This window comes from Penaeus monodon, chromosome 7, assembly GCF_015228065.2.
Source record: "Penaeus monodon isolate SGIC_2016 chromosome 7, NSTDA_Pmon_1, whole genome shotgun sequence".
Classification (NCBI taxonomy): Eukaryota; Metazoa; Arthropoda; class Malacostraca; order Decapoda; family Penaeidae; genus Penaeus; species Penaeus monodon.
Genome location: NC_051392.1, coordinates 21,193,640 through 21,205,547, shown reverse-complemented (window position 1 = coordinate 21,205,547; position 11,908 = coordinate 21,193,640). Strand labels below are relative to the sequence as shown.

Here is an 11,908-nt window from a genome sequence, read left to right as displayed (position 1 = left end):
CACGTATGTTCTCCCTTTCTCACACTTTCTCTATTAAGACCACCAGAGAACGTACCCCCATTACCTTCACCCCATCCTCTGATGAGTCCTATAAAGGTTGCCGCACACTTGTTCAGATCAGACCGGAACCGACGCGTCAGAACAGAACAGAAATGTCTGAAGGAAATCGAATACACGCTTTTCTACCTGACTGCGCACACCTCTTCAGATCAGACCGGAACCGACGCGTCAGATCACATCCGAACCGAAGCAGAATTCTTTGAAAGATATTTTTTCTGATAGTTCTGATGGTTCGGAGAGGCTGCGCATGCGCAGAAGGGAGGTGTGTAGCGGTGGCGGGAGAGGCTCATGAGTTTGGTGATTAGTGTGTTCATCGACTGCACAGAGTGAACGTGTGCTGCTTGTGATATTGAAGAATTAGTTCACTATGGCAGACAATATTGACGAAAAACTTACACTAGCCAGTATTCACTTCGGTTCCGGTCTGAAGCGTCTGCTTTGGTGTGCGCATAGCGCGTCGGTTCTGATCTGATCTGAGGCGTCGGAAGGTTCGGCGGCGGTTCCGGTCTGAACAAGTGTGCGGCAACCTTAATGCCCCATTTTCTTCCTCTGAACTCATTACTGCCCTACAATCGTGTCGTAACACTCATGAAGGCCCTGACGGTATTCACTACCGTATGCTCCGGCAACTCCCATCTTCCTCCTTATCCTTCCTATTAAAAATTTACAACCACATATGGACATCAGGAAATTTCCCTTCTAATTGGCGAGAAGCTCTTATCCTTCCCTTCCTGAAACCCAATAAATCGGGTACCCTTCCTCAAGATTATCGTCCCATCGCACTAACTAGCTGCTTGTGCAAACTATTAGAGCGAATGGTGAACTTCTGCTTAATGTGGTATCTTGAATCTCACAATCTTCTCTCTCCTTCCCAATTCGGTTTTCGCCGTGCCAGAAGCACAGCTGACCCCCTTGCTCATTTTGAGACATATATTACATCTGCATTTGCACGCCATGAATCCGTACTAGCTATTTTTTTTGATCTAGAAAAAGTATATGATGCGACATGGCGATACCATATTCTCCAACAATTGTCCTCTCTAGGCATACGTGGAAACATGGGTGTCTTCATAAAGCCCTTCCTCTCCCAACGCACTTTCCAGGTCAAAATCGCCTCTGCCACATCATCTTTCTTTCCCCAAATCGAAGGTGTCCCACAAGGCAGTGCTCAGTACCACTTTATTCCTTCTTGCTGTTAATGATATTGTCTCAATTTTACCACCAGGAGCCCGGTCATCACTATATGTTGATGATTTAACAATCTATGCCTCTGGCACATCCATACCAAATCTCTACCAATTTCTTCAATCTGCAATCTCATCAGTATCTTCCTGGGCCACAAACCATGGCTTCCGCTTCTCTACCTCTAAATCTTTCTCCATTCTTTTCTCTCGCTCACGTGTAGGTCCCCTACCCCCACTCTTCTTATATGGCACTCCACTCCAATGCCGTTCCTCTGGCAAATTCCTAGGTGTCATTTTTGACTCCAAACTATCCTGGCGAGACCATATTCTACACATTAAAGAAAAAGCTCTCCGCCGTCTTCGAATCTTAAAACTCTCTCCCATATATCATGGGGCTCAGATCGCAAAACTCTCCTTCATCTTCATGTTACTTTGATCCTCTCCACTCTTGATTATGGATGCCATATCTACTCCTCTGCCTCAACTTCTCTCCTTGCCCATCTTGATACAATCCATCACTGTGGTCTTCGCTTAGCACTAGGCGCCTTCCGCTCCTCTCCAGTTGAGAGCCTGTACACTGAATCAGGCATACCATCTCTATCTCGACGTCGTGCCCTTCTCTCTCTCCGATGCTATGTTCGATTCCACCAATTTTCCCTCACTAAACTAACTATCCCACAACCCCTACTTCTTACCTTAGCTTCATCTCCACGATTACCTACTCCTTTCTCCACTCGCATGGATACCCTCCTCTCCCATTCCCCTTTCCCCCATCTCCAACCTCTCCCGTTCTCTGTCCATTCCGTCCCTCCATGGCTTATACCTCACCCCCATATTTGCTCTTCTGTTTTCCCCGACCCACCAAAATCAAATATCCCTCCTACTGTCCTTCTCACACATTTCCTTGACCATGTCTCCACTCATTCCTCTAGTATTCACGTATATACTGATGGCTCCAAATCCACCTCCGGTGCTGGTTTTGCAGTAATCTTCCCAACTCGTACTTTCAAATACTCCCTTCCTCCTGAATCCAGTGTCCTTACTACAGGACTGTATGCACTCCTTTTTGCTCTAAAACACATATACTCACTCTCCTCTTCCTCTTTTACAATTTTTACTGACTCCCGTAACTCATTAACTCTCATAAAGTCAATACACACCACCAACCCCCTTGTTTGTAAGATCCAGAACTGGTTGTTCTACCTGTCCACACGCCATAAAACAATCAAATTTTGCTGGGTGCCCAGCCATGTTGGAATCCCCGGCAATGAACAGGCAGATACACTAGCACGCCACGCCTCTATGTCCACATCATACCAACCACGCTTCTCACGTATCCCAGCCTCGGATTATTACCCACACTTTAAGACCTTCTTCTATAATCGATGGCAATCTTTTTGGTCAAGCCTCCGCACTAATAAATTACATTCTGTAAAACTATCAATCTCCTCCTGGTCAACTCCATTTCATCGGAACAGACGTTGGGAGACCGCTCTCGCCCGATTACGCATTGGCCACACCCGTCTAACACACTCCTATCTGATGTCACAATCTGATCCACCCTTATGTTCCTTATGTAATGTTCCCCTTTCAATCCCACACATCCTATTGTCGTGCCCACGTTTTGAAACAACCCGTACCTCTGCTTTCCCCCACCTATCCTCCCTTCACCGACCTCCCAACCTATCAGACATCCTTACAGAATCCCACACTTTCTGCTTCAACAACCTATTCTCTTTCCTCAAACGCATACATATCCTTCATCTAATCTAACTCCTTACCACACCCGACCCTAACCCTTTCACTCACCAATTCCTTTGCCCAGCTTATACAACTAATCACTAACTCAACCACCCTTCCCTAACATTAACTATAGTGCTACATGACCTTAGATGTCTAGCACATTTCTATTGCTTTTAACCATTAACCATTAACCATACCGTACTCGTGGAGGCCGTTCATGACTGATACAAAGCTAACCTTTCTTCCTTTCAAAACCGCTTTTACAGCGTAGGCCCAGTTTTGACGAACAGGTGAACACTAATAAAATCATGTTACAAACCAACGTTTAGAGGGTGGCTGGCGGGCACGAGTGTAGGCTTCTGCCAGACGTTTACTGGACAACCACTAGGTCACTAACTCACCACAGCTCGGTCTGCTCTGTGCCCGTCACCAGCGTGGGCTGATCGACCTAATGATCAAATCTGTGTCTGGGGAAGGAAGATTAACACTGAGGAAAACTACAAAAGAGCCATTATGAAACTATTAACCAGTAATATAGTTAGTAATGGTAGTTGGAGAAGTAGGAGAAGGATCCAGAGAAGGAGATAAACGAGCAAAGGGAGGTTGTGCAGTATCAGGAAGAATGTCAGGAGAGGAGTGATTCGGAGAAGAACATTGTTGTGAGCATCCAGATGGGAATGGTAAGGACACTGGGGAAGGAAGAGGGAATGGTGGTACACAAGGAGGAGAAGATGGAGTGCTTTGGGGAGGGGTAGGGAAGGAGGAGGAGGATATCGGTAAATACTTTGGATGTAGAGCGAATAGGAAAAGAGACATTGGAGAGTGGATGAGGGAGCGGAGCGTTCTCTTGAATCATGTGTTGGATGTCTTCAAGAGTCTGTCGGAGAATTAGGTGGGGAGGTCTGAGAAAGGCTTTCTTGTGAGGAAGAGAAGAGGGGATAGATGCCTGAGGAGCAGAGGAAAAGGTAGGTGTAGGAGAGGATGTGGTAAGAGATGAGATGCAATGTTAGATCGTCTAGTGCAACAGGTAGAGTGAGGAGGGGTAGGCATCGGGGAACTAGTAGAGATTGTGTATCGGGATTTAAGCTGGAAAAGGAATTTCATCGGAGGATGGAGAAAGTGGGAGGGAAGTGTAACATAGCGAAAAAGTTTTGGAATAGCTATAGAGAAAAACCTCGTCGATGTGCTTCCTATCTGGCCTCGTGTAGAGTGAGGCCTAGTTTAAATCTGAGAACTGCTACCTCAGATTCGATCTCCTATAAAATACATTAAGGGGGCCACCACAACTGGTACACGTGAGTGACTGAACATAGCAGTTTGAACGGTCATGACCAGGTTGGGCACATGCAGGGCAGGGGCTGTGGGTCAAAGAATTGATCCCACTTGGCTGGGCCAAAAAGAGAACTCAAAAGGTTTTTAAATGTGGAAGCAGTAGAAGGACGAGGGGGTGGTGCGGAGTGGGGTAGTACTGTGGGGAGGAGGACAATAGGGATGAAGAGTAGTAATAAGGGGGGGGGGGCAGACAATGAAAGTAGGTCATGTGTACGGAAAATAAATCCGGCAATATTGGTGGAGAACTTATGACCAAGTTCTGTTTCCATGGACTTTTGGGGGAATGTATTGATACAGTATCGTAGTCCACAAGGCAGATGAGTAAGTCTTCTTCACAATTTTACAAATCTTTGTCGTAGACTGGGATGAGGTTGGGCAGGAGTGGATTTGCCAGTAAAGTCAGTCAGGTCTGATACTGCTCTAGCTTGGGATTCGTACGTAACTGTGGCTGGGGTGGCTGCGGAAGGAAACTTTGCCTGCCTGTTTTGGAGGAACTATTGGAAGGGGATAGTGTTAACTAAGGGGCTGTAGAGATCACAAAAAAGTCGACCCCATTTGACTAGGCTAAACAGAGTACTTAAAAAAAATTGTAGAGGTGGGCGTAGTAGAAGGACGAGGCCTTGTGGAAGATGGAGTGACGTTGAGTGAAGTAATACTGCGACGAGATGGATAAATAAGGGAAGAGGGATAGTAAATGAAGTAGAGGAAGTTGGGGGCAGGAGGAATGTTTCCCGAAGGTTGAGTAATGTCCTGGATGGGTGATTTGGACTGGCCGAGGTGGTTATAGGTGTTGAGGAGGGGGTAGTAGATGGAGTAGAGGATGTTGGGGAGAAGCATGTTTCCTGGAAAGTGAGTAATGACCTGGGTGGATGATTTTGACTGGACCGAGATGATAGGTGTTGAGAGGGGCTATTAGTAATATTTAAGAGTTGTGATCAAAGATCCTAGTTTCAGGGAATCGGGAGGATTAAAATCAATGGGGCCAGATAATATATGAGCAAGTCTTGCAGCAGGCTATAGGAGGTATAGTGTAGCATTGTACTGATACTGACATTAGTCAGCAAGGCAGGCGAGCAAGTTGATCCACAATCAGACAAATCTTAGTCATAGGCAGGGCAATCTGCCGTGGAATCTAACAACTTGGGTTTTGGAGGCATTGTTGAAAGAAGAGGGTGCTGTCAGAGTAGGGGAATCACAAAAAAATCAATCCTAGTTAGCAGGTCTAAACAGAGTACTCAGACGATTTGTATAGGTCGTAGTAGAAGGACGAGGATGGGAGGAAGGGGGAGTAGTTCTGAGTGAGATAGTACTACAGAGAGGTGGAGAAAAAGGACGAGTAGTAGTAATAAGGAAGGAGGGGGGGGGTAGAAAATGAAGACTGGATGCTGAGATAGAGTGCAAGATGTTTGGAGAGAAGAAAGGTTTTCTAAATGTTGGATAATGACCTGGTTGGCCGACTTGGGATGGATTGGGCTGACATCAGGTATCCAGCAGGTAGTAGTAGCAGTGTTTAGAGTTGTGATTACACGAGAGCCAGGGGTCGGGAAACGGGAAGTTAAAATCGTACGGCTAATTGATAACAGGGCAAGCTTCAGTGCTTTTCATAAAGGTACAAAATCATTATTGGCCATGGTAAACCTTGAGTATGTAAGGAAGAGAAACGATTCACCCCTTAGAATCCCCACGAAAAGTAGGAATTCCATGACCATGGCTCTCTTAGGCTGTTCAGGTCTGACCCAAAGCCAATCTTTTATCCTTTCAACATGGCTCTTACATTTTAGGGAGAGGATAAGACAAGGAAAAGGAAAGGGAGAGAAGAAATGACCATGAAAAATTGTTTGAGCCAAGGGATGAGGCCCAAGATATGGGAGATCCCTAACATTAGGCCTCAGTCGCTATCTCGTATGACCCAACCACCTACAATAACAGGAATGGGATTAGGGAGGAAAGAGAGAGAGAGAAAAAAAAAATAAGTAGCCAAGGCAAGGGCTGAGGTCCTTGGTAAGGTGATCTCCAATATTGGACTAGGAAAATGTAGTAAATTTTCCACACACATCAAATTCTTTATACTTATTTATTGAGAATTTTCTGGTGCCTCAACATTAGAGATCATTAGCAGCATGTACAAAGTTAAACTGATAGGGTGGGGCTTGAGGGTAAAGCCTACAGGTAAGAATTTTTTTTCTTCCAGATTGGTCAATGGCTAAAACAAAGAAAAAGGGGTGAATAAGAGTTAATGCTTAAGATGAGTAGCCAGAAGAAGGGAAGGAAAAGGAAAGTGGAAGAAATGATCATGCAAAATTAGTTGTGGTAAGGGTTGAAGTCCAAGGAAAGGGTGATCCCCTACATTGGGTCTCAGTCCCTGTCTCCTAAGCCACCCCACAACAACAATGAGCAAAGTAATGGGGGGGGGGTAAAAAAAAAAAATGTATACCAAGAGGGACAATTCTGGCAGAAAGCTACTTGACAATCCTCAGTGTTCCACTCACTCACTGATGAATAGTTATTTTCATATTTCCCTTTTCTGCCTAACAAGGTAAATACTACACAAGCAAGCAGGTTGCTGTAAGGAAAGAATCAAGACTTTCATTTTTTATTTCCAGATAAGCAGAAACATATAGAAAGAGATGATTAACCAAAACGTAAGATCACATTATAATAATGCTGCAATATGTTAAGATATTAATAACTTTCAAGATATTAATAAAGTAGCAATATGTGAGCTATGGGACTGAGGCTTCTGGGATCTGACACATGACAGAACTTTGCTTCTCAGGCTTCAATTTCAATTGTACATTCTTTACCAACTTGTCACTTTCTACCAGACAGATCTGAAAAAAACAATTAATCCTACACAAATTCTCTAGAAGCAAATTGGGCAAGATGCTTATGCTGTTTTACGTCTTTCACACATCAAATGTATAATAAAGATATTAAACATAGGATATATTGAAAAATCTGGTTACAATGAAGAAATTTCATTTTGATCTACACTGCTATTGGTTTTCTAATTTTGACATCAGATTATCCTTTTTGACAAGAAGTAAAGAATATATAAAAGGAGAGTGAGTATACAACAGGTATTTAGTGATATGTCACATGGCAATGCAGTGGAATCTATAAAGCTTTTTTTTTTCTTTTCTTTTGTATAAGTAAGCCAGCCAAAAGGTGCTACATCCTGATGGTACAAGAGACATTGTGCAGTTAACTGTGTTCTCTCATCACATGTTCAGTGAAAAGGACTAGCAATGTCTCCATCAATTCTCTGCCCTGTAAGCACACTGACCTTGTTGTTGAAACTCAACCAAAAAACAAATAACCTTTCTTTGGCAAAAATTAAGGGCACTTAAAAGTAACAAATTGATTACTTGTCCATAACTTCACATGGTAGCAACTTTTTTTTTTCTCTTTAGGGTAATTTTCACTAAATTTCAGAGACATATTAGGAGATATTTTATTTCTAAAATTAGCACAGGAAATTTTCATGCTTATGATGCAGCTTTTGCCGCCCTTCGCCTTTTGACATCCCAATTGTAAATTCGAGCCATTGTCACCTCCGTCGTTGTTCCTTGATTCCTGAAGAAGATAGTGAGAATCAGTAATTGAATTTCGGTGTAAATAATTATTAGCTTTCTAATATTTGTAAGTATAGGAGGTATATATGACACATGGGGAAAAATAGAAATAAATAAATTCTGTGTTTTCTTTTCTTTCTTTTTCATTTTATTTATCTTTTTTTTAATTATCATAATCATCATCATTATCAGTATCATTATCATCACTATCATTATCATTATCATTACCATTATTATTATCATTATCATTATTATTATTATCATTGTCATTATTATTATTATCATTATCATTATAATTATTATCATCATTATTATTATTACAAACTCACCTAAGGAAGTCAAGGTCGTGCTCTACCTGTGATAGGTTCTTTGTTGCATTATTCAAGTTTTTTGACAAAAGGCTCTCAGCATCTTCAAGCCCATATTCCAACATTACATTAGCCTGTAAATAAACAAAATATATCATTAGAAGCTGTCTTGAGTTCCAAGATTTAAGTGGTCTGAATATCACACAACTTTTATCCTCAGTCTAACAGGTAAACAGGCCACATATCTCTCAATCCTAACATACTCTTCATAATGTAAAAATTTTATCCATCCCAAGTTCCACCCAAACAGCCTCATGTATATGCTATGGCATTTGACAACTCCCTTAATTACTGTCATTCACAACTCTACAATGCCCAGTTGAGTCTTCAATATTGTTATTTCCACAGTACCTGTATGGTTGTAACATGGATACTGTAATAACTAATGCCAAACAAAATATATTTCTAAAGAACCTGAGATCAGACAAAATATGCATTTTCTCCAAAGATGATTTTGTGAATAACTTAACATTTGTCAATAGGTTGCTAAAGGAAGACAGTTGTCTTTATAACAATAAAGTTTACGTTAATGCCTATAGTGAAAGCAAGACCTGACTTGCTGCTGCACCATTCCAATCCACCTGCCCAGCCCAAGTGTTGAGTTTGGTGGAGTAAGTAAAACTTTTTAAGTTTTGCTTCTCTGTTAGACAAGCTGCATTAACCCAAACAAAACAGGAGCTCCCGGCACCATATCAAACTAAACACAATTTAGTTGCTTGTTGGAAAAATTAGAAGTATGGGAAACAAACAAGCGAACAACCATTTAGCATGCACAACGTAAGACAGGCTCAACAGTACACTGATGTGATGGGACTTCAGCCCAGCATCTGGTTCACTACAAAGCCACTGGCTATTACTGACATCCAGTATATCTGACTGCAAATGCCTCCTGTTTAACCCCTTCCAGATGGGACATGTGTACTAGCATCATAACATATGGCTGTATGTGCAGGGACGTGCTAGAGTGTGTGGAGCAGGAAGTTCCAACTGATGTTGCAGACTCCCACATCCAGTGTCTGGCCATTGCAACAAATCAGCTGAGATTTCTGTTACCCGTCAGCATTGTGTTAAGCTTGCCGTTAATTGTAGCACACCCATCAGATCAATTGTTTTGCATTGAATGCCAAAAGAAATATCTATAATGATATATTATCCAAATGATTAAACCATAATCAAAATACTTACTCCAAGCCAAAGACACACTCGATCTGTTGGTGGAATTTTGGCCTTCATGTACACTTGGTCAGACAGTAAGAATTTAGTCTCGATAGCATCAGCTGTATCTTTTCTGGCCTTCATCTCTTTTACAATTTGTAGAGAACTCTTAATATCTGGAATTTGGGATTTCAACCTGCAAAAGAAAAAAATCACTTAACCTTATGCAATATTCTCTATTATTATATATATTTTCCCCACTTTTACTTTCACTTCCATACAATACCTATTGTCCGTTTTTTCTAGTTATATCGTTATGTTTTAACCATCTTGAACCATGAAAATACCCATGTAGCTCTGCCATGTTTTGTATAATATAAAAAGTGACAATGATAATCAGGGCACTATTTTGTCTTAGACTCCTTTACACGAACTGCCAAGTAAACAACAGTATAAAAAAATTTCAATAATTATTACCAAATAATTTTCAATCATTTGTTTTTTTTTCAATAATTATTTTACCATTGTTATTACTGAATCATTTTAAAGGAAAATGCACTATATTAATGCAAAAATTGTTTGGGGGAAAATGGGGGGGGGGAGCAAATGACATATCACATCAAGCTAATGAGAGCATACCTTGAGATATCTGATATAACCTGATACCTAATTATTTGTATAATTTACTTGATATCATTTTAATAAGCAGAAGTAAAACCAACCTTCCTCTCTTTGACTTATGATAACGAAGAGTTCCTTACAATTAATAGCTGTCAGAATACTCTTGGGGGAAAAGTCAATCTCATTTTTGGGTTCAAGAGGTTACGAGAACTGGAGTACTTGGTTATGTGTACCTTGTTATTGTTATAGCCTGTATTTACTAACTGCATATTAAGTACTATAAAATAATAATCACAACTTTATTGTGTTAGGATAAATTATATCTTCGTCAGAAATACATGTATTTCTAATGAAGATATAATCGAAACCGGTCAAATACATCTCTTGTATTGTGTACATATTTATTCTCATTCACACTTTTTCTACATTGTCAAAATGAATATGGTTCATAGCTTGTGCTGTCTCCTCCAATCAACGATCATTCATTTGGGTCACACAGCTGATGAAATGAGAAACAGCATGCTACATTATAATTTGTCCAATATCATTTCACTTATTTCTCTAAGAAGTTTACTTTCCATTATCAGTTATGATCCGCATTTTCTACACATACAAATTCTTGATGAGCGGCTTTATGACACCAAAAACATTAACAGGTAGTCACTGAGCAGACTAAAATGTACTATAGTTCTCTAATTTGTTGTTATAAAAAGTTTGCCAAGCTGAACTGTGATTGATCCCATTACATTAAACAGCTAAAATAAAAAAAGAGAATAAGTCAAGGAAACACCACTTTTTCAAATGCTAATTAGAAATGAACGAACAACTTACTACCAGCAAACTTTTACAAAAGTAATGACTACTGGCAAAGGTTGTATTACAGAAACTTGAATAGTAACAAAATATTACTTATTGTTATTATTATTGCACGAAGTTATGGACTACTTAGAGATAATATGGAGTCTGTGCAAGGAAAACAATATACCACCTGGGTAAAGCAAATCAAATGACAAATATAGACACTGGAAATGGTAAGAGAGCTAAAAACACTTAAGCAGAAAATAACATTGCCAAGAGGAGACATAGTTTTGTCACTGCAAACCAATACTCATGAGCACCCAGCCTACAAGCACCCATCAGACTGGCCGCTCAAGTAAGCCTAATACCCTATTTTGGGCCACATGTGGGCAATGAACCAAATGAACGGATCCAAAGGTTTAAAATTCATCACTTACTTCAACTCTTTTTCCTTAATCAGTACAAAACAAATTTACCTCTAAATATTCAATAGTTTAAATATAAAAATACGCATATATAAAGATAGCAAATCTCTACTTTCTAAAACATGAAAACAGAAAAATAATTCCTACACACTCACTTCTTGCGCCTCGCTTGCAAATGCGCTTCCATAAACTTATATTTGTTCAGTTGTTCATCCAGCCGCATGATAACACTCTGTGCATCATTGGCATTGTCTTCTTTGTTCATGAAGGCATCAACATCTTCCTGAAAGTAGATAGCAAAATTAAAGTTTTGTCCCATTAAGTTCCAATAAAAGGTAATATCAGCTAAAACTTTAACTAATTAGAAAAAAATAATCAAACTGAATAATAATCCCATATTTAAAAGGGCTATCACATTTCCTTCACATCCAATTTACTTCTGCAAGGCAAAACTTTTTCAATTAGCTTCAACTTCTAGAAGACAAGTTATGAACCAAGTAAAATATTTCTCTCTTCAAACAGGTCTGTCTATGTGTCATGACTGGGTGTGCCCTTCAGGCATTGCCTGAGGGGAGGGTTGAACTGCCCCCCCAACACCCCCGGGAAACACTGTCTTCACCTTGGTGTGCACAGCAAGATAGAGCTGA

General features: G+C 40.6%; 2 protein-coding genes across 2 annotated transcripts in view; both read right to left on the bottom strand.

The window, feature by feature from the left end:
- Positions 1–11,908, bottom strand: part of LOC119575121 (S-methyl-5'-thioadenosine phosphorylase-like) — a 58,050-nt gene that overhangs the window by 36,656 nt on the left and 9,486 nt on the right. The gene's annotated exons all lie outside the window — the stretch shown is intronic.
- The window catches only part of LOC119575120 (prefoldin subunit 3-like), a 6,649-nt gene continuing 1,641 nt past the window's right edge, over positions 6,901–11,908 (bottom strand). The window contains exons 2-5 of the mRNA XM_037922549.1: positions 11,417–11,544; positions 9,448–9,613; positions 8,224–8,336; positions 6,901–7,895 (exon numbers count right to left, since the gene is read on the bottom strand). Coding sequence (XP_037778477.1) covers positions 7,808–7,895; positions 8,224–8,336; positions 9,448–9,613; positions 11,417–11,544 — 495 coding nt within the window. The 3' untranslated portion in view covers positions 6,901–7,807. The remainder of the gene's footprint in view (positions 7,896–8,223; positions 8,337–9,447; positions 9,614–11,416; positions 11,545–11,908) is intronic.